The sequence below is a fragment of the Arachis hypogaea genome, chromosome 6 (genome assembly GCF_003086295.3).
Source record: "Arachis hypogaea cultivar Tifrunner chromosome 6, arahy.Tifrunner.gnm2.J5K5, whole genome shotgun sequence".
Classification (NCBI taxonomy): Eukaryota; Viridiplantae; Streptophyta; class Magnoliopsida; order Fabales; family Fabaceae; genus Arachis; species Arachis hypogaea.
In genome coordinates this window covers 48,179,208-48,203,123 of record NC_092041.1, presented here as the reverse complement: position 1 = coordinate 48,203,123, position 23,916 = coordinate 48,179,208, and the positions used below count along the sequence as shown (strand labels likewise).

Sequence of the window (23,916 nt, the reverse complement as noted above, 5' to 3'; positions counted from 1 at the left end):
AATTAATACGCTTATCTTAAAGATTTTGGTCTAAAATTAGGCTAACAAGCTAAAATAATTGAACTGGGCCTAAATGGGTCCAAGTTCCCATATATATACCCACACTTAATGAGATTTCAGCCACTATTCTCCCTATTTCACTACAAGAAAACAGTTCTATTGCCACGCTTTTAAAGCATGGCGAAAAGTTGAAAAAAGCGTGGTGATAACTTTTTACCATGCTTTTTGAGCTACCGCCACGCTTTTTACAAATGGCCACACTTAAAAATGTAGTCATATGTGAAATATAGCCACGCTTTTAAAGCGTGGTATAGAGAGATATAACCACGTTTTTAAAGCGTGGCGATAGCAAGATAAGGCCACGCTTTTAAAGCGTGGCAATAGCCAGTGATACAGCCCTTATAAAATTAAAAAAAAAATCTTTTTCTTATTTTTACCTTCTCGAAAACATAAATTTTCAATCATTTTTTATTACCAAACCTATAAATATAGTATCCAATTTTTATTACAAGACAAATCAAACAATAATTAAGGACATATATAATTTTTGCTATAATTGTTTTATACATTAAAAGACTAATACTCAAATACAAAATAAATGTCGAGTTCAAATTCCAAAAATAAAAACCAAAGAAAAATACAAAAAAATACAACTTAAATTCTAAGTCCTTTGCTGTTTCTCCTTCCTCTAGCCCTCTTAAACTTTCTTTTCTTAGATCATACATAATTGTATCTCTAACATTTGTGAACTCTTTTACCTGCGAAAGATGGCAAAAACAGATACAAAATTGATAAATTATTTTGAAGCTTCACTTTCCATTCTAGGCAATACTAGCTTTATTTTCTTTTAGCCTATTACTCAAAGTCGCAAACCAAAACATGTGTTATCTTGTAAAAAAACTTTAAAAGAAGATTAAAGAATAAAAGAAAAGGAAACAAGCATTATTACCAGAAGTCCTCCTCCAACAAGGAAATTCACCTGGCATCCTTCGGTAACAACTATTACAGGACTCTGGTTTCCATTAACTACACTTTGCATGAAGTTTAATGAGGTAGGATGCCAAAGCCTGAAATAGGAGAAAATAACTAAGGAATTCCAGCAACTAAAAGTGAACATATACAAAATTTAGCAGATTTTCAGTTATTTCTTTGCCTCAAAAAGCAAATACCAGGTCACTTAATATCACTTATGTCCAACGAAACAAAAAAGAAAAATTAAGGAAATAAGCCAATTTATGTAATAAGGTACGAACATGTATTTCCATAAAAATTTAAGATAAAAGTGTTGAAGTACTGTACAGAATTCTTACGGTCATAAGGTACGAACATGTATGTCCTGGTCATAAATATAGATCACTTTGCAAAAGCTACGTGCAACAGCTGCCTGGAAAACAGCACAAATACCACAGTTCATAACCAAGAGGGAAATCATATTAACTCTAAACAGTAGTTTAATAACATCAGCAGTGATAATCAACAAGAGATTTTGATCATAAGAAGCAAATCACCTGAAGTAACTCCTTTTCTCGAGAAGCCTTCCATTGTCGAAATTGTTCTGCCTCTTGCTTCATCTTATGCTGCAATTGGACCTACAATTTTCATAAATCCAATATCAGATACAAAGTAAAAATTTCAATAATTAAGTAGCTCGAAAAATTAAACACAAGTTCCTTTTGAGCCTTGATGTACTGTATTTCAGCTTGCAATTTTTTTGCAGTTTCTTTGCTCTTCTCCTTTTGCTTTAGTAGCTGCACCTGGTTTTCTTGTTTCTTCTTGAGGTCTAAAATCTGATGTTCAAGATTTTAACATATAAATAACTCAGACACTATTTGACATTGGAAAAGGACAATTATGATGAAAATAATATCGAGATATTACCTGTGCTTCCAGTGCTTTCATTTTTTGGCCACGAACATCTTGAGATTTCTGTGCTAGTCCATCAATATTAACTGAAAGATTCTTTACCTCATGCAACAAAGGGTCACTCTCTTGCTATCATTATCATTCCAGAATTAGTAAACAAGAGAAAAATAAACACTTAGGATTTGTTTGATTCCTTGTTTTCATTCTTATGTTTTCTGTTTTCATAATTGTGAAAAGAAAAACATAAACATAAGAAAAATACTGCTTACTGTCTTCATTTCTTATTTTCACGACTTCTTTTTACAAAATTTTGAAAACAAGTTACACAAAAAATGTAGACAAAAAATAAACCAATCCAGAAAAAACCTTTCGTTTGTGTGCTATCTAAAAAGTATTTAAACTTAACTATGTCCAAACCTGCACTATTTTTTTTTCCTCCTCAAGCTCCATAACTTTCTTTCCAAAGTGCTCTTTGAGTGCTTCAGTATCAATTCCAATGTGCTTCATCTCAGACTACAAGGAAGTAAAAATGTACGGCAATTAAAACACCATAAAATGGAACACTTACTGATTTACTGTTTAAGGACCCAAGATATTAGCATAAGGACCAATTAAGGAAAACAATTAGCACATTCCAATATCACTTGTTTTTTTTAGCCTTCCAATATTAACGTTATGGAAACCGATGCTGCGAAAATCCTTTATTTTAAAGTCAATATACTATAGTGTATATAGTAGGAGCAGAAAAGACAAGCTTTATTTAAAAATTTGAAAGAAAAAAAAGGTAATGACCGAAGAAAAAGCTTTAATTTTGAACTTTAGAGTTCAGGTTTAAGAACGGCCAATACCGTATGGTGTACGAGCTTCTCGTATATTCATTGTTCTTCAGTTACTAGATTTATTTCTAATCTATTATACATAAAGAGAATATTCAATACACCCGGAGGAAGGCCCACTTCTTTGCATATGTCAGCCAACTCCAAACATGTCCTGAAATAAAGCAAAGCATAGCTTATAGTTCAGCAAAAATATCCAAAGACTCAAAATGAAGCAAAGATTTTGCAAGAGCTATTGAGAAACATACACAGATGCCAATTCGAAAGGCTTCAATATCGTAGCACAACCAGCTGCCAGAGCAGGGGCAACCTTCCATGCAGCCATTAACAGAGGATAATTCCTAAAACATGATATCTAGTTAGCCATCAAGATAGCAATTTTGCTAACAGAGAGAGGTAACAACAATGAACGAACAACCAAAAAATAATACATAACAACTGAATTTCCACCTTTCTATTCTACTGTTATTCTTTTTTTCATCACTCATTGCCACTTATATAGAAACTAACTTCTAGATTCTAACATCAGTTAATAAGGAAAATTTTAAAGAGAAGAAAAAGAAAATACCATGGGGTGATTAATCCAACAACATCAATGGTTTCTTTGAGGACATAACTCTTGAAAGTTTCCATGGGAAGAGAAACGGGTGCCTTCTGCTTACCGTCGAGTTTCTCGGCAAGGTCAGCGTAAAACTCGAAGCAACCAGCAACATCATCCTAACATAAAATCAAGCGTGAATCAGAGAATTACAGTAACAATAAGAGAGAATCATCTGAAATTGAAGCAGAATTGAAGTACCATGTCCCAGGCAGCTTCATCAAGTGGTTTTCCGCAATCAAGGGATTCAAGCTTAGCGAGGTGATCCTTTCTCTCGATGACCTTAGCAGCGATGGCGTGGAGATAGCGTGCTCGGTGAGCGCCGGAAGCAGAAGGCCAGTCGTTGCCTTTGTTGCGATTGAGTGCTCTTCTAGTGGCGGCGACAGCACAGTCAAAATGTGCATTGACTGTGCAAAGCAAGCGAACCTCTTGGTGTTAGGGTTTTGCCATTGCAATGCAGCTGTATGACAACGCCATATGCATGCAGTGAGGACTTCAAAGGTGGTGGAAGATTGAGCAAGATGATGAGGGAGGAGGGCAGAGAATGGCGGCGTGGAGGAAGGAATGGCGACCTCCGTTGGCTGACCGACACCGTGAGCAGTGAATGCAGGGAATGCGAGCGCCAGCAGAGACGGGTTAGGGGAGACGACAGAGGGAGCACCGGCAGAGGAGAGAGTGAAAGCGCCGACGATGAGCTCTATCTGAGTTGGGGATGAGCAACAGAGTCTGAGTGTTACGGTTTCAAAGCGTTAGTGTAAGTGTCAGGGGAGAAGAGTAGAAGAGTCTGATGAGTCTTGTAAGCGTGTCGGGGACTTTAATTTAGGGAGTTTCTTTTTTTTATGAATGGGAACCTTTTCGCCACACTTTTTTAGGGGTTTCAAGATCAAAAATTTTTCGCCACGCTTTTTTAGGAGTGCCAAGATCTCAAACTTTTCGCCACATTTTAAAAGTGTCCCTTTTTTCTCTAGCGTGGCAAAAAAACGTGGCAAAAACTCTAATCAATTGTCACTTCATAAAAGCGTGGCCATAGATTCTTGTCGCGATACTTTTTAAGCATAGCAAGAAAAAACGTGGCTAGATCTCTAATCAATTGCCACCCTCATAAAAGCGTCGCCATTGACCACTTTTGGCCACGCTTTTAAAGCGTGGCAAGAAAAAAGCGTGGCCATAGGCATTTTTTCTTGTAGTGTTTTAGTGAGAGAGATCGGATAGAAGAGAGACGAGGGAGGTGAGAGGAAAAGCCCTAACTTGTAACTTGAACTCTCAGCCACAGTTTTTTATTCAAAGCTGAAATCACATTTTTTGTTTGGGTATCGAGAATTTTTAGTGATTTTGATATTATGGGAATTTTCTAACTTATGTTATTGGTCGTATCCATCACTAATTTCGGTGGGTAAAGGTAAAGAAACCTTTTTTTCTCTTGGTTCATCAATTTATGAAAATGCTAGTTTTTAATATTGTATCAAATTATATAATAAGATTTTAAACTTTGAAAAGGAAAGTTTGGAATCTTGGAATTACGACATTATGGTATGGGTGGTAGTTTTGAGTAGGTATTATGTAAGGTTATGTGAAAACCTAGGTTACTTGCCCCTAGGATAAGTTAAATGGAATTGATTATTGATATGCTTGAATAATGGTTAGTATGAGTGTCGAGTTGGTTGATATGTTTTGTCATGAAAATTGAGAGTGAAAATAATGAGTTTTGATGAATTAAGAAGTGCTATGTGATATTGTTACAATTGGATATTGTGATATATGTTGGTGCTATGTTGCATAAAAATGAGTATGTATGTTGAAGTTTTAACTGATAATTAGGTGTATGAATATTGTAAATTGTGTAAATTGGGTTGGAGGCCATGATAGGATGAGGAATTCCCTATGTGGTAAGTTGAGGTAAGTGGTGTGAATTGCTGTATGAGAATGAGATGAGATGATTTGATTATTGATTGAAAAGAGTATATATATATATATATATATATATATATATATATATATATTTTGTATGTTATTGATGGATAAAGATATGTTGATGGAATAGGTTAACTAAGTTGGAAGTTAGTTGATTTAGGCTTGGAATGGTTAAAGATGTATGGATGAGTGTTTGGGATGTCTATAAGTGGTTTTGGAATGGTTTATGATTTGAATTGAATTGAGAATTTATGAAATTGATGGATTATGACAATTATGTAAAAACAAATTTTTAGCCAACTTCGGCGGGCCATAAGTTGGCACTTGGAGTTCAGATTTGGATGGGATTTGTCTTAATTAAAGCTAGTGGAAAGACTTTTAAAACCATATAAAGGAAAACAAAATTTTGTAGAAAAAGTTATGAGAGTTTGAATTTGGAGGTTTAAGACAGAATTTTGCAGAAGTTGTAGAAAATTGAGGTCATGCATAATGCCTATGCATGATGGGTGAAACAGAAGTGAAATGATTTCATGTGAGTTTCATGCGCACGCACAAAAATGGAGTTGCATGTACGCACGAGGCATGTGTACGCACAACCTGCATTCCCAGAATCGAATGTTTTTTGTGCGCATACCATGCGCACGCACAGAAGGAAACTCGTGCGTACGCATGAAGCATGCGTATGCATGATAAATAGCTATTTTATGGTTTATCTTGTGCTTAATTTAGTGGATTTTATCCATTATTCTCACACTTATTCGCTGAATTCGTATGTTTTATATTTTCCTTCCTAATTTTGTGCTATGATTGAAAACATGCTTCTTTGGCCCTAATTTTGCTAATTTTAATCCTCTCTTATTACTGTTCGATGCCTTGTTATGTGTGTTAAGTAATTTCAGGGTTTATAGGGCAAGAATGGCTTAGAGGATGTAAAGGAAACATGCAAAAGTGGAAGGAATACAAGAAATTGAAGGAATTGCTAAGCTGTCAACCCTAACCTCTTCGTACTAAATCGACCATAACTTGAGCTACAGAGGTTCGAATGAGGCGGTTCCAGTTGCGTTGGAAAGCTAACATCCGGGGCTTCAAAATGATATACAGTTTACCATAGTTTTTTTGCAGTTAAGCAATGCGCACGCGTGGATCACGCGTATGCGTGACCTTGCAAAAGTTTAGCGACGCGTACGCGTGACGGAGCCACGTGCTGCACGTATCAGAAAATGCTTGGGAAGATTTCTGAGCTATTTTTGGCCCAGTTTCAAGCCTGAAAACACATATTTGAGGTTGCAAAGTGGGGGAATCAATCATTCACTTCTCATTCATAGAATTTTAGGTTTAGATGTAGTTTTCTAGGGAGAGAGGCTTTCTCCTCTCTCTAGGTTTTAGGGTTCTCTTTTCAATTCCTTCCCAAATTCAGGTTCAATGTTCCTTTAATCTAGTTTCTCTTCTACTTTTATTTGTTCTAGCATTCTAGTTTATTTATTTTCCTTATTGATTACTTTATGTTGACAATTTAGTTTATGAATGTTTGATGTTAGATTCAATTTCCATATTAATGCAATTTATGTTTTTTGTGGTTATTGTTGCTTTTTTTGATTTATGTTATTGATGCTTGCAATTGGTTGTTTAAAGTTAATAATCCTTGTTATTCTTCTATGTTTTTATGTTATGCCTTCCAAGTGTTTGATAAAATGCTTGGGAGGAATTTAATTTAGATTTTTATGCTCTTAACTTGGATTGATTATTTAGAGACTCTTGAGTTGTCAAAAGCCTTTTGTTGATTGGTAATTGAGACTTGCTAGTTGGCTTAGACTTCACTAAATCTAGTCTTTGATTAGGACTTGTGAACCTATATTGATTTTGCTCACTTGACTTTTGTTCATTGTTAGAGGTTAACTAAGTGAAAGCAAAAGTCAATTACCATCACAATTGATAATGATAACGATGATAGGTATTCAAATTCTCAATCCTTGCTAGGACTTTCTCTTAATTTTTATTTTACTTCCTTGTTATTTATATTTCTTGTCTCCTATTTCAAAAACCCAAAAAAGATACTTTTCCATAACCAATAGTAAAAATACTTCCCTGCAATTCCTTTAGAGATGACCCGATGTTTAATACTTCGGTTAATTTTATTGGGTTTGCTTAAGTGACAAACATATTAAATTTGATTAAGGTTGAATTGTCGGTTTAGAACTATACTTGCAACGCGATTATTTTGTGAAAAATCTTTACCGACAATTTCTCCCCCGTTAATGCACGAATGTCCTATTTTGCTAAAAAGGTGATTTTTAACTATTTTGCTTATTCCACTCTACTTTTTCACTTTTGTAACCCCTATTTGATATGATTGAATGAGGAGAATGAGTTAAGATGATTGAATGACGAGAATGAGTTGAGATGATTGAATGATGAGATTGAATTGATTTGATTAAATGATGAGAATAAATTGGTATAATTGAATGATGAGATTGAGTTGATATGATTGGAGGAAGAAAATGAGCTTGATTGATATTTGAGCTTCCGGGGTATATGCAAGGATTGTGGTTTTGTCCCGCTTGCTTCCGGAAGGTATATAAGCTTCCTAGATAAACGCAAGGATTATGGTTTTATCCCGCTTGCTCCAAGATGGAATTGAGACAATTATGGACTTGTGGTTGTAGTAGCCCAAGCAAGGATGGTCGTGAAATCCCACTTGTTCGTGGTTCTCTCTCTGTTGGTGTAGTGTGTCGTGTAAGACCCAGAATTTTTAAAAAGTCCTATTTTGAACTAATTTCAAATCATATCACTACAAGAAAAAGTAATATTTGTAACAAAAAAAATTGTTACAAATAATCGAAATTTTGAAACAAAAGGATTTTGTAACAAAAAAAGGGGCCATTGCAGTATGTCTCGTTACAAAAAGTTTTTGTAACAAAAAACGGAACTGTTACAATTCAAAGTGATATTTTGTAACAAATTTTTCTGATACAAAAAACCAGAAGTCGTTACAAAAATGATAACAAATTTTGATCTTCAAAGTATTTTTAGTGACAATCTATTTTTTCCTATCATAAAATTTTGTTACAAAATGTAACTTGATTTTGTAACATTTTGTTTTTTTAGTTACAAAAGCAAAATAATTATTTTGTAACAATTTTTTTTAATACAAATTACATGCATAATTTACTAAATTATTTTTTTAATTAACTAATATATAACTATTTTACTAAACAAGTCTACATTTATATAATATGTAAAAAAACATACATAATTCAAACATGTCTCATTTAGCTAAAATTGCTTTAAAATAAAATAACATTAGTGAGTACATTGATTAGTTCTGCAAGTTATATGTCTTGCACTAGTTCAACCAAAAGGTAAAAGTTTTAACATAGATTAGTGTCTCTATAAATCAAAATATTCTTGAATCCTTTAGGTAGCATGTTGTCACTATTTTTGCACTCCTGTAAATGAGAAAAATAAAAACAAAAATTAGAAACAAGATATAACACTAATTACAATTTTTTCCATTAACTTTTATTCAAAAATAATAGTAAGCCTAATTTGGCAAAACAAACTTTCACCAATTTGAATCAACCAAGAATATTTTGACAACAAGCTACAAAGTAATTACTTAACCAACTATGTCTTTAAAATGTCTCGTCATAACATACCTCCAATACTTCATCAAATTCAACTAGGCTCTTTCTTATGCTGAAGAAGAACTTTTTCTGCATTGATTTGCAACCCCAAGAGTTGTACATATGTGATGATTCCACTGTGTATCATGAAAGAAGAATTGTCATTATATGAGAAGATGAGTAAAAAAGCACAGGTTCAGACATCTTCCCTCTTTCCAAAATCAAATATATCCTAATGAATGATAATGTTAATAAGTAGATTATAACATGCTTCACAATGGCATTACCTTTAATTGGGATATCCTCATCATTTGTAATCTTTGATATAAGTCTGACAGCCCATTCCGTATCAAAATTGAACTTTTGAAACATCTTGTTGTGTAAGTTGTGACAAGGATAATGTGAGAATTGTTGATAGCTCTTAATTAGTAAAATAGACTCATCTAGTCCACCACAAGAAACCTAGATGTAAACAAACAAAATAAGCAGCAGAAAACATTTAAAAATTTAGACATAAGATTCAGTCCTTATCTTTTGCAGACAAAGGGGATACAAATTCAAACATATACCTCATTGAAACATTCTATTCATAAAAGCAATAGTTGTATTTGTTTCCATAAAGAGATCAGGCACCCAAAGTGCGTAAAATAGATCTCTCTGCATGATGCTCTTCCTACAAACGTAACATTATTAACACAGTTAGATATGGAAGTTATAGAACATGGATAAACTATTACCTTTCCTCTTGCCTCCCCTTTGATCAATACCATTGGATGTCCCATTTGTTCCATGGATGTAGCTGCCAGTGGCGCAGATATTGTGAACAGAAAAACCGATTCCCCCTGCTGATTTGCTAATGACAGCACACTCCTTCAAAGTACCATATATTCTCTCTATACTATCATCTTTCATATATATAAGGAAGCAACTACTCAACTGTCAAGCATATAAAGATAGCCAATTAAATCAGGTCTCCAATGATCAGTTCACCAACAGTGGGAAAAAATAAAACACAGGCTCACAAAAAGGCAGGAAAAACCTTACTTGGCGTTGGCTCTTTTTTGCATGGGTAAGTGAGGCACCGATTTTTCTTAAGCTGGGTGCACTTCCACCAATTCTTTGTTTGCTTCCAACAATGGATGCTATGCTCTAACTATTTCTAACACTATGAAAAAGCTGCTATAGGAAAAACATAAGACGAATTAAAATAAGAAAAAAGAACAGCTGTAGAGGAAGAACAGCCGAGATGAACCAGAAACGAGCAACCAAGCGACGCACAGCAACTAGGGAACAACAACGCCGAGAACTACTGGGGAGGAAGAACGGCCGAAATGAACTAGACCAGTAGAGGCAGAGGATCAGGAACCAGAGGAGCAGCACAAGCAGAAGCAGTTTCAGTAATTCAACAGAACAAAACAAAACAAAACAAAACAGAAGCAGTTTCAGTAATTCAACAGAACAACCAGCAAGGCAGCAACAATGAAATAAATAAGTCAACAACCAGCAGCAATCCATCAAATAGCTTACCATACTAAAGTTCAAAACTGAATCAAGGAATAACTTACCATACTAAAGTGGTGTGACTAAATCGAGCAGCCACAATAACAACACTTGCTGCAACAATGGAACGGCTCAGAGTAAGGGGGCAGCAGCGGAATGATGGCTCTAACAGTGGCGTACGACGGAGCAACTCACGATAACTAATCCCTGGCACAAACAATCTAAGCAACAACTCTTATAGTAACCAGGATTTTGATCGACAATGAGAAAAAACCAGAACAGGGCTAAAGCTTACCAAGGAGATGGCGGCTCCAACGGTGGCAAAACGGCAACGGAGCACAGCTCCTTGAATGGCAGGAGAAGAGGCTCACAGTGGCAGTGACAAGTCGCGATGAGGGTGACGATGGCAGGCTCGCAGCAGATGCGACGCCTCTTCCTCTCTCCAGTTGGTTCTCCCTCAGCGTGGCGCTCTTCCTCTCGATGGCGATGCACACTTGCGATTCCATGGATGACGACGGAGCTTCGGCGGCACAACCCCAACTCGCGACAGTGGCGGCAACGGTTAGACAGAACTCTCCTTCCTCGCGCAGCTCTCTCTCTCGACGTCACCTCCCTCTCGCTTGAACTCTCCTCTCGGTGGAACTGACGGCGATGACGACCCAATAGTGATGGTGATGACTTGGTGGCCCCAGTGGCGACGACGAGGCTCGGCGGCCCCAGTGGCGACGGCGACGAGGCTCGGCGCCGGTGACGCGTGACAGCGGTGCGGACAGCTCCTCCCTCGACACTCTCTTCCTTTCTCTCGGATCCCCCTCTGCTCTCATCCCTTTCCTTATTTCCATTTCTTCTTCTTTCTATTTCAGAGTGTGTGTGTTGTGCTGCTAAAGGGGAAAGGTGAGGGTAGTGTTGAGGTTTGGGGGGGAGGTTGCAAGGCGGTTAGGGTTAGCTTAAAGGGTTAGGATTTGTTTGTTTAAAAATGATTTAGAAATTTAGGGTAAAATCAAATTGGGAATTAGGGTTAGGGTTTTTGACTTGGGGATAGAATATTTATTTAAAACCTAAATAAATTTTAAAAATTATTTTTAAGAATATTATTATTTATCAATTTATTAGTTGGCTCTTAATTAAGTATTCTAATTTAAAATATACAATAATATGATTAATTAATTTTTATTAATAAAACTTAAAATATTAAATTCCAAAATCTTTATTACTTAAATTAAATTTATAAAATTTTTATTATTTTATAACTATTAAATTTTATAATTTAAATATAAAAAATAATTCAATAATTATAAAATTAAATAAAATTTATATTTTAATTATTAAAACTAGAATTTAATTACTTTTTATAAAATAATTTTTGAAAATAAAGTCCTTAATAAATAAATAAATTTGAGATTAGCTCATAATAATATCTTTAATAATAATTATGTAAAAATATTATTTAATTATAAATTTTGAATTTAATTTTAAATAAATGTTTTGATTTTAAGAATTAGAGATAATTAAATTAATTATTTTTAAAATATTATTTTATTATTAATTTATAAATTATTTTTAAATAATTAAAATAAAATTGGAGATACTTAAAATATTTTTTTCCATAAAATTTAATAATCTCAAATATTTAAATAAAATCATATAAATTTTTGGTATTTTTTAACTACTAAAACTTTAAATTATAACTAAAAAATATTCTGTTTAAATGACTTATTATTTAATTTTTAAAAGAATTTTAAACTTAAAATATCATTAATTTGACTTAAATATTTTTAGTAAAATAAATTTTTAAATATAAAATCTTAAATAAATATAATAAATCATAAATAACTCATTATGTTAATTTTAAAAATTCAAAGTCTTACATTTAATATGTTAAAATAAAATTTTTTTATTAGTTGCAAAAAAAATCTTTGAATTTTGTGACAAATAAATAACTTGTTACAAAGATATTATATTTTGTGACAAATTAATTTTTTGTTACAAAATATTTAGACCTTTTGAAACAAATAGATATTTTGTTACAAAATATTTTGATTTTTTGCAATAATATAATCTTTTGTTACAAAACATTATAATATTTTGTAACAGAACAACAATTCGATACGAAAGCCAACATAATTTGTAACAAAAGAAATCACGTTGTTACAAAATATTGAAATGTTTGTAACAAATTTTCTTGTTGTTACAAAATATTCTTATTTTGTAACAATAACTAATTATTGTTACCAAAAAACTATAATTTGTAATAATTTTAAATTTGATACAAATTTTTTGTTACAAATGCTCCATTTTCTTGTAGTGTATATTTACTTACAGTTTTAATTTAAGTAATTATTTTATTAAAAATAATTAAAGACAGTTTTGATTAATTGGATTTGAAATAAATTATGATTTTTATCCAAATTCTATAATTATAGATTATTTTTCTAATTACAATTTAAAGTTTTAGAAATTAAGAAATAATGAGGTTTGGCTATTTAAATTAGGATTATATATATAATTTTACAATTATTTAGCTATTTTTTATATTTAAAATATAAAGTTGGTTGTTATGAATTAATAAGAATTTTATATTAATTTAATTTAAATAATTTATATTTATATAATTTAATACTTTAAGTTTTAAGGATAAAGAAAATTAATTATATTATCATGTATTTTCAATTAGAGTAATTAATTGAGAGTTAATTAGTATTTTTATACAACAAATAATATTTTAAAGTAATTTTTAAAAATTTAATTTAGATTTAAAATTAATACTCTATGCCCAAATTTTATTAAAATTATCGTACTAAAATTAAACCCAAAATTTCCAAATCCAAACCCTAATTTTTCATCTAATTCTAACCCTAATTTTTTACTCACCCTTACCCACACTAACACACACACACACACACACCGCACCCCACCCCCTCGCTCACGGTCACACACACTCAACACAACCCAGCACCAGGAAAAGCAAAATGAAAGAAAGAAAGAAAGAAAGAAGAAAGGGAAAGGGGGAAGGGACCGCGGAGAAGAAGGGAAGAGGGGAAGGAGGAGCTCGCTGGCCAGCCATGCCCTGCCACTGCGCCATCTCCTCGCCGCTGTGCTGCATCGCTGTCCAAGGGAGGAGGAAGGTCGCCACTGCTGTCTGCGAAGCCATCGTCGTCGCGGATAAGATCTGAGGTGAGAGAGAGGACCGCGATGGAGGAAGGAACCGTGCCGCCCAATCGGCCTGCACGCCACCAACATCGCCAGAGGAGAAGAGCTACGTCAGAGGAGAAGAGCCATCGTTGGGCTACCTCTGCGGCTGTGCCCAGCCGTTGTCGCGAGCCTCGTCGCTACTGCTGAGATCCTTCGCTGGTAAGGGTTTTGAGTTTTAGTTTTCGTTCTTTTGTACTCCTGGGTTTTTATGGTCATGACACAATTGTTGCAGTCACGGTCACTAGAGCTTTTAGTCACCATGTCACTCGAGATAGTTGCCGAATCAGCTACCAGTTCGATTCGGGGTTTTGGTTTCTTCGTTTTGTCATAACAGTAAGTGTTTATGTTTCATAAACCCGTGCATTAGCATTCTGTTATATTTGGTTATAAACTCTGAAGTTTTGGTAATGTAGGGTCGTACTCTGAATGTTGCATGTCGCTTTAATGTTGTTGTGGTTGTTGCAAAAATAGTTTGAGTTGAGGTTGCGGCTTCCGTTGACCGCGGGCCGAGAGAAGATTTTTTGTGATGCGTTTGTGATACAGGTTTGCTTATCAAGATAGGGGCTTCTCTAAAAACTAATATATTTTTAATTGGAATTGTTATAAATAGATATGATGTGTGAAATGCCTTTCTGGTGATTATGTAAGTCTTATGGATTGTCTGAATTGTCTTGGATGAATATAGTTGTCTATTTGATTGAAACCTTGTCTAATTTTGTTAAATTAGAGATTTCTGATTAGTTTGATTTGAAATGATCTTAATATTTGATAGTCTGAATGTTGTTTTATTAGAAATTGATTTGGTTTTGAACCTGTTGGAAAGGGTTGATGATTGGTTTGGTTGGGAATCGAAAAGTGTGGTGAAGTCCAAGTTTTAAGGGAGGTGTTGTCAAAGTTTCTATAAAATCTGAGACTTTGTTTGAAATGTTATTTTGAAAATAATGAATTATGCTTTGAATTGAATTATTGATAAACGAATTGTATTTGAACTTATTTTGTTAAAACAAATTATTATATTTTGAATATAATTTATTTAAGAAAAGAATTATATTTTAAAGTCAATTCAAAGATGAAAACATTTATGTTTTGGAATTTGATTAAATAAGTAGAATTGGATGAGTTTTAGTGGATTTAAAAGAATCTTGAATTTCGATTAATTAATTTCACTTTACGACAGTTTAGGAAAAGTTTGGAGTATTTTTTGAAATTTTGATTTAGCAAAACTAAAACAATTTCCAAGCCTTTAAAAATGCTTCAAATTTAAAGAATAAAATTGAAATTGGTTTTCGGTTTAAATGATTTTGTTTTAGTTTAAGTAAAATGGTTTTGAAAATTTGTTTGGAGTAATTGATTACATGACTTGGTTTTGGTTTAAATTCTATTTTATTTATTCAAATTAAGAAGCTAAAGTTTTAGAGATTTTCAATGAATTTAAGGAAATGAGTGAGGTTATTCTCCCCTAAAACCTTGAGACTCTGCTGAGGAAATTTATCACTAAATCCTGATATAGAATGAATGATCTTGATGACTTTTGAAAGAGAATTACAATTGATATGATTTTGAAATGTTTGGAGTTTTCGAAAAATGTTACCAAAGAAATGGATTTTGGTTTAATTGGAAATTGAATTGAGAATTTGGAAATTGATGATGAGTTTTGGAATTTGGAGATGAATGAGGGACTTGTTGGTTATTGAAAGAGTGTGCAGGGAACTATATCTATGGCGTGGCAGATTTTTCTGTCCCAAGAGTGTGCCCGGCACTATATCCGTGGGTTATGTGATGTCGGAGGTAGATTATTCCACTCATATCTATTCAGATCACAAGAGTGTGCCCGACACTATATTCGTATAGGGATCCCATTTATATTTGTGACCGAAAGGCGACATCCCCACGGGAATGTTTCGGGTTGGCAGTTGAACCGACAATGCGATATCACAGCCAATAGGACAGACATGCATCATATGCATCTATGTGACATTGCTTGGGTGTGCATATTGTAATTGGTTTGCCTATGTGAATAATTATGTATACTTCTAATTGCTATACTTGATGTAACTGCTTTGATTGTGTTTGAACCTCTTTACTTGTGTTTGTGACCGAAATTGTTTGGATTGTGGTGATTGGATGTTGATTGAGTTGTTTGGGCCTGAGACCGTATTTGATTATGTGATGGGCCTAAGGCTGTGGCTGGTATGTTTGAGGTCTAGTTCTGTATAAAATATCAAACTGGTTCAGCATAAACTTAATGAACCTACGCTTGGAACAAGATGATTATTTATTCAACTTAGGTAAGTTCTTTTATGTTTATGGTCTAGTAACGTATGAAAAATCAAACTGGTTCAGTATAGACTTAATGAATCTATGCTTGGAACAGGTTGGTCATTCATACTGTCTAGGAAAACCTTTAAGATTTTACAAGAAAGAAAAAAAGTTTTGGATTTTGAGGAATTAACCAAGATTCTCTTTAAAATGGATTTTTGGATTTTTGAATGTGAACTTGTGGTTTTTGAAAATACACATAAGACGAGCAATGATCACTGTACTTTTAAAACAATTTTATTTTACGTATCTTATTATAGCAATTTCTCTAACCTTCTAGTGAGAACCAACGAGGACGATGTTCTCACTCCCCTACAGGTTTTTTCCTTTCCAAGATATGGGCGACGAAGTTTCAGAAGAGTTTATTTCATTTTCTATTTATTAAATATTTTTGTATTATCTTAGTTATTATTATTTCTCCCTCACCTTTATCTTTACCAATTTTGTAGGAGGGATAGCAATTTGTGATATGTAATGTTTGTAAGATAATTATATATATATATATATATATATATATATATATATATATATATTCTTTGTAAGTATTATATATATATGTTTTCAATGAAAAAGTGTTTTAAAAATTTTTGCAGTTTTAATTTTTAAACAGGCTCCTATTTAGTATTAAATATGTTTAGAGTCGTTGTAATATCCAAGCTATAAGAGTGGCACAGTCGGAAGTGTGACGTTCTAATAGTGAGGGTGTTACATTAGTGATATCAGATCAGTCTTTCCTGTAGAGCCTGAGGAATGAACTTACTATGCTTCAATAATTTGAACGTTGTCATCTTGTTTGGAAAACGAGAATTAGAGCTTTGTGCACATGATGGTCTATTGATTAATGCCGTTAGCCTTGCATTGCACACTTCCTGGTATTAAGTTTGGCCAGCTTAAAACTAGTGAAGAATGTATATGGAAGCACTAATGGGTTATCATAGACGAGATATGAGTAATAGATAATGCGATTCGTGGATTTTGGGAATGTTAGAAACTATTTCTCGAGGTTACTCAGTTATGTATCTTGAATTCTGTTGGAATCATATGACTTGTTCCTTTTATAGCCTATCTTGAAGTTCTTGCTTGTTGTTTCTTTTGGAAAGTAGTTTGGCTTTTCCAAACATATTTCTCTATTCATATCCAATCTTGTTTGATCCTAATAGCATATGCCTCTTTGAAATTCTTGGTGTGCATATCTTTCTCTGTTTAAACTCTTCTTCTTGATTCATGCATTCTTCGATGTGACTTTGAACTTGTCTTGATTCATTGTTCCTTTTTAAATTCTTATTCCGAGTCCATTTTCAAAGAAATTGTGATTCAATTTTTCTTTTATTTGACTATATTTACAACCAATTTACAAATTTTTATAAAATCACTTTTGATTCGATATACACTTCTCTATATAAATCTTTGAAAATTCTTTATATAGTTTAAAAACTATTTATTTCTAATACCTTGCCTGATCTTTTACTGGTTTATGAAAATATACTTACTTTAAATACAACTTGACTTTTCTAACAACTTGATGACAAGTCATCTTAGCCTAGTTTCACTAGTCTTTTTCTTTTGTTTTCACTTAAATTATGCACTTTCTTGAGGCTTAAGCAAGCTAATTTAGGTAGATTTTCATGCTTCCTTTGATTGAATCAACCATTTGTGAATTAATGCTTTTTCATGAGGTTTGATGCCATAATTGGTGCATATTAGGATAGAATGATCATCTCATGATTTCAAGCATAGCTTTGATGTGTTTGGTTGGTTTATGATAGGTGAAGAAAGCTTGGAAAAGGATTGAAGTGAGAAGGAATGGCTAGAAGCTAAGAGAAGACAAGGAATTAAGTGAAATTGAACCAAGAAGAATGAAGTTGGAGTTGAAGTTAGCCTCAACGTAAGCCCCCTAACTTGGAGGCTAACGTTGGAAGCTCAAAATTGCTCCCAGGGTTAGCCACGTTTGCGCCAACGTTAGCCCCCTAACTTGGAGGCTAACGTTGGCATGAGAAATTCTCCCCAGGGTGTGCTAACGTTGGCGCCACTCCAACTCAAAGCAAGGCCAACGTTAGGGTCAAAGTTAGCCCCCTAACGTTGGCCCAAACGTGAAGTGCAGCAAATTTGTTTTGCTGCTAGAAAAAGTTAGCTTTGAAGTTAGCCCCCTAACTTTGAGGCTAACTTTGAATCCAAATTTGCAAAACTCAATTCCGGTTCAATTGGTTCACTTGGGTTCCTCTCCAAACTTCAAGAGCAATCAACCAAGGCCTCTTTCAACCCAATTCCACCAAGAGCAAAGGCCCAATTCAAGGCTTGAAGATCAATTGAAGAAAGTGTATAAATAGGCTAGAATTCAAGTTATTCGGGGAGCTTCCTTTTTGAGTTTTCAGAGAGTTTACTTTTGGTTTTGGGGAGCTTGAATGATCTTTATTTTCTGAGTTTAATTGCTTTCAATTTCAATTACACTTGTCTTGGATCTTGGGTTAGAGAATTGAAGGAATTCTGTTTCAATCTCACCTTAGATCTCTCTGTTGATTTTCACTGCAATCTAATTTCCAATTCGGTTCATTGCTTCTTCATCTAATCTCTTTACAATTTCCAATTCCTTTGCTATTGTTCTTGTTGGATCTAGGAAGGCATTGAGATCTAGACTTGGTTTTCTAGTCTCTTGGGTCCTGAGATCTTGATTCATCTTTTCAATTCCCTGTTTCTTGCTTTACTTGTTCATTTACTTGTCTGTTGAATTCAATTCAATCCCAATTCCCATTTACTCTTCTGGTTGATGCAATTTACTTTTCCTTTGTTTAATTTCTGCAAATCCAAGTCCCAATCCCCTTTACATTTCAAGTTATTTACATTTCTTGTCATTTAAGATTCTTGCAATTTACATTACTTGTTCTTTAAGTTTCTGCCATTTATTTTCTTGCTCTTTAAGATTCAGCAATTTATTTCTTGTTCTCTTTACTTTCAATGCAATTTAAATTCTGTAAGTTACCCATCAATCAACCAAATCTTGATTCGCTTGACTAAATCAACCACTAAACTAAAATTGCTCAATCCTTCAATCCCTGTGGGATCGACCTCACACTCGTGAGTTTTATTACTTGATGCGACCCGGTGCACTTGCCGGTTAGATTGGTGTTGTTTTGGAAGAGATTCTTGTCTCAACCAAAATTTACCCATCAAGTTTTTGGCGCCGTTGCCGGGGATTGATTAGATTGACAATGATTAAGTGAGGTGGTAATTTAGATCAAGCACTTTTTCTTTATTTTTGATTAGCCCACTAACTGTTTGTTTATTTGCTTAAACTAACTAAACCTTCAATTTAGCAGTAGATTGAAGTATCATTGGTGTGTGCATCTCTCATGTTATGCTTGTATGTCAGGTACAAGAAGAACCACACTAAATTTTCATGAACAAGATGAGAGGACCCTCAGGAGGTTAAGGAGAGCTGAAAGAGGGAAAAATATTGTTGGAGAAGAGGAATCAGAAGAAGAATTTCATGAGATGGAAGAACATTCAACTAATCCACCAGGAGGAGCAGAGAACAACAATGAAAACCCACCTCAGAGGAGAGTTTTGGCTTCCTATACCTTTGCCAATCCTAGACATTGTGGAAGCAGCATCTTGGCTCCAAATGTCAATGCAAACAATTTTGAACTTAAGCCACAACTCATCACTTTGGTTCAGAACAATTGCTCTTTTGGTGGAGGATCACTTGAAGACCCACACCAACATTTATCCACCTTCTTGAGGATATGCAACACTGTCAAAACTAATGGTGTGCCTCCTGACAGTTACAAATTGATGCTATTCCCATTCTCTCTTAGGGACAAGGCCACTCAATGGTTGGAATCATTTCCAAGAGACAGCATCAATAACTGGGATGATTTGGTAACCAAGTTCCTCGCCAAGTTTTATCCACCACAGAGGGTTATAAGGTTGAAGGCCGAGGTACAAACATTCACACAAATGGAGACTGAACCCATCTATGAGGCATGGGAGAGGTACAAGGCTCTAGTCAGAAAATGTCCCCCTACCATGTTTAATGAATGGGAGAAGCTGCAAAACTTCTATGAAGGCTTAACACTGAAGTCTCAGGAATCCTGGGATCACTCAGCTGGAGGTTCCTTGCAACTCATGAAAACTGCAGAGGAGGCCCAAGAACTCATTGATATGGTGGCCAATAACCAATATTTCTTTGCTCATCAAAGAAACCGCCAACCATCACAAAGAAGAGGAGTAATGGAGCTAGAAGGAGTGGATTCAATCCTGGCTCAAAACAAACTAATGCAGCAGCAAATTCAACAACAATTTGAGCAAATGACCAAGAGGATTGATAGCCTCCAAGTTGCAGCAGTTAACACTAGCCAACCATCAACCACATGGGGGCAAAATGAAGAAGTTCAAGAAGAGCAGCAGCAGGAACAAGTCCAGTACATGCATTCGAATCCAAACGAGTTCTATGGTGACACTTACAACCCCTCATGGAAGAATCACCCCAACCTCAGATGGGGAGACACTCAAAACCACCAACAACCATGGCAGAGGAACTTAAACCAAAACAACCCAAGAAACAACCAAAATTACAACCAGCATCAAACCAACCAAAACACCTACAGGAAACCTCAAAACAACTACCCCAACCTCAACCAATACCAATCCAATAACCAACCCATTAACCAAAATGCCCACCATCCACCACCTACAACTCACAACCCACCACAAGCACCACCTGAATCCCAAAGACTCACAAACTTGGAGGCCTTGATGGACAAAATGATGAAATATCAGGAAATGGCAACCAAAAACCAAGAAGCATCAATAAAAAGCCTAGAGAGGCAGATAGGGCAAATCTCCAAGCAAATCTCTATTGAGAGACCTTCAAGCTCACTGCCTAGTGACACAATCCCAAATCCCAAGGAGGAATGCAAGGCAATCCAATTGAGAAGTGGGAGAATACTGATGGGCAACAATGACACTACAAAGAAGCAAAAAGAGAGCATCAAAGAACCAACAGAGGATGAGAAGCAAACAAAAGCAGATCAAGCTAAGGATCAAGAGGAGATGCCAACCAAAAGCACTGAGAAACTCAAGGAGAAGGACAACCAGCCACATAGCTCAAGGGAAATGACTCAAGGGCAGCAGCAACTAGGAAAGAGCATCACACCTCCATTACCATATCCTCAGAGATTCAACAAAGAGGTTAAGGACCAACATTTCCACAAATTTCTTGAGACCTTCAAGAAGCTGGAAATCAATATCCCTCTAGCTGAAGCACTTGAGCAGATGCCTCTGTATGCCAAGTTCTTAAAGGACATTATCAATAAGAAAAGAAGTTGGGATGAGAAGGAAATCGTATCACTCACTGAGGAATGCAGAGTCTTGATTCAAAAAGGGCTGCCTCCCAAGCTTGAGGACCCAGGGAGTTTCTTGTTACCTTGCACCATTGGGGAAGTAACCGTCACTAAAGCAATGTGCGATCTCGGAGCAAGTATTAATTTGATACCGTCCTCCCTGGTGAAAAAGCTGCACATAGAGGAAGTCAAACCAATACAAATGTCGCTGGAGCTGGTAGATAAGTCAATGGTGCACCCTAGGGGTGTAGTTGAAAATCTCTTGGTCAAGGTGGATAGCTTTATATATCCTGCTGACTTTGTGGTCCTAGAGTCAGACGAGGATGATGGTGACTCTGTTATACTAGGAAGGCCATTCTTGGCCACTGCTAGAGCCATCATAGACATAGAGAAAGGGGAGTTGACTCTCAGGATGCATGATCAGAGTGTCATTCTAAAAGTCTTACCAGAGGCACAGTTTAATGAAAAGAAGAAAGACTATATGAAAATTGACAAGGGAGAATCACAGTTGAAGGAAGAAAATGACAAGGAGAGTCAAGGCAACATCCCAAAGATAAGAGTTGTGCAGATTGATGAAGGAGCCCAAGAGGATATTGGAGTATTAGCCACTGAGAAGAAAAGTCCCCAAGTGAAGCCCACGGCCAGAAAAGAAAGATCAACAAAAGGAAAGATGAAATGCAGAAACAAAACAAAAAGGGGTTGGAAGAACAGAAAGATCCCAACAGAGGGGCTTTCCAAAGGTGACAAAGTGCAACTGATATATCAACAGCTGGGGGCAAACCAACAAACTGAGGACTACTACACTGTCAGCAACATACTCTCATTAGAGCATGCTGAAATTGAACACCAGAGAACAAAGAAGAGGATCACAGTCAGGGGAGACAAATTGAGGCTCTACAAGCACTATGATTTTCAACCTCCATGATCAAAGAATGAAGGATGTCAAGCTAGTGACATTAAAAGAGCGCTTGTTGGGAGGCAACCCAACATGAGGTAGTTTTCTTTTCATAGCTTTTTCAATAAAAAGGTTGAATAATTGGTATGTATCGCAAGGAGCTAAGTTTGGTGTTCCACACCAAAACAAATTAAGAGAGAATGAAGCATTCTAAGTTTGGTGTTCCACCAAAATCTCACTTAAAAGCACATTCTCACTTCCTGCACAAAGCTAGCTCCAAGCAATCAGACAAATCATTCAACCATTTAATTACTTTCTAGTTTTAGTTTTATAACCTTTAGCAAGGACACAAGATTTTACATATAGTTAATCTGTTGCATCAGAAGAAGTGGCAAGGAATTAAGTTTGGTGTCCCCACACCAAATTAAATCCAAAAGCCACATTCAATTCATGCATACTAACCAGTCACCTAAGAGCTTGAGAAGCAAGCAACTTTTGAGAATTGTGCAGGGAACTAACCACCATTTGAAGACATTATGCATTATAACTCAAAAGGGACACAACAGAAGGAAAAACAAAAGAACTGCAAACCAATAGGTTGTATATACACTTAATCTTTGCTGTTGAGAAATGTTTTGAGTATGTTCTGTTAAAGTGTTCATTTAGTTCAAACAGAGTCAATTTTCTTTTAAAATAAGTAAACTAGTTTAAGTTTGTGCTTGTGTTTACTTCCACTTGACTAAAAGCATGTACTGTCCCCTGCCTCTTTAATTCAATAAAAGGAATGTTTGAATGTGAAGTGAGATGGTTCATTGTTAGAAAGAAGTAGAATAAAGGTAAATGGTGGTATGTGTGTGAGTGTATAATAGCTCACTGTTAGTGAATAAGTGAACTAGAATGTCTCATTTTAAGTATAAAGTAGCTTACTGTCTATGAATCTCAATAAGAAAATCCTTGGCTTAAAAGAAAAACAAAAAGAAAGAAAGAAAAAGAAAAGATAGCCAAAAGATGGCAGAACCAAAGAAAACAAAAAGAAACAAAGCTGGACACCAATAGCTTGAACCTTAAAAATATATGCCTGTGGTGTCTGTGTATTAGGATCTGCTTGGACTACTAAGCTCTTTGGAGTGCTTTAACACTCGGTGACTTGGATTAACTAATCCGGGATCATCAGCTGAAAATCCACTATCAAGAGCAACCTAACTACAAGGCATTTAGTAACCAAAAAGGTGCTGGGCATCAATGTTTAAAAGGAAAGGTAAGCCAAGTGTCCATGGTGAATAATGTGTCAAGTATACAGAAAAGAAAATGAACTTGCTACACATGACACTCAAATAAAGCTTTGAACAAAAAAATTAGCCAAGGATAAAGAAATAATGAGAAGTCATAGCAATAAGTTACTCGAAGCTTGAAGGAGACTTTCTAGGCCTAAGAATCAATAAGGAGTGAGTATTGCATATCCACACAAAATCCCATGAACTACCAATAACATTCTGCTAGCATGAACATTCTCTTTCATTTCATTCTTTCTTCTTAATAAGTCATTTCTTGCTTGGGGACAAGCAAGCTTTAAGTTTGGTGTTGTGATGACAAGTCATCTTAGCCTAGTTTCACTAGTCTTTTTCTTTTGTTTTCACTTAAATTATGCACTTTCTTGAGGCTTAAGCAAGCTAATTTAGGTAGATTTTCATGCTTCCTTTGATTGAATCAACCATTTGTGAATTAATGCTTTTTCATGAGGTTTGATGCCATAATTGGTGCATATTAGGATAGAATGATCATCTCATGATTTCAAGCATAGCTTTGATGTGTTTGGTTGGTTTATGATAGGTGAAGAAAG

The 23,916-nt window shown here is 35.0% G+C and overlaps 1 protein-coding gene across 13 annotated transcripts; it reads right to left on the bottom strand.

The window, feature by feature from the left end:
- Positions 1 to 544: 544 nt before the first annotated feature.
- LOC112696590 (aminoaldehyde dehydrogenase ALDH10A8, chloroplastic) lies at positions 545 to 4,142 on the bottom strand. 13 transcript variants are annotated; one of them, XM_072196995.1, is made up of 10 exons: positions 3,499 to 4,142; positions 3,268 to 3,416; positions 2,948 to 3,040; positions 2,712 to 2,853; positions 1,879 to 2,376; positions 1,690 to 1,787; positions 1,509 to 1,589; positions 1,311 to 1,384; positions 950 to 1,067; positions 545 to 758 (listed from the first exon to the last, which is right to left on the bottom strand). In XM_072196995.1, the coding sequence occupies exons 1-4, from the start codon at positions 3,499 to 3,501 to the stop codon at positions 2,739 to 2,741; spliced, it is 360 nt and encodes a 119-aa protein (XP_072053096.1). In that variant the 5' UTR covers positions 3,502 to 4,142; the 3' UTR covers positions 545 to 758; positions 950 to 1,067; positions 1,311 to 1,384; positions 1,509 to 1,589; positions 1,690 to 1,787; positions 1,879 to 2,376; positions 2,712 to 2,738. The 13 variants fall into 13 exon arrangements, with proteins under 13 accessions (XP_072053096.1, XP_072053101.1, XP_072053102.1 ...); XM_072197000.1 differs by having other exon boundaries at positions 1,300 to 1,384; positions 3,499 to 4,103; XM_072197001.1 differs by having other exon boundaries at positions 1,328 to 1,384; positions 3,499 to 4,103.
- Between the last annotated feature and the right edge of the window lie 19,774 nt (positions 4,143 to 23,916).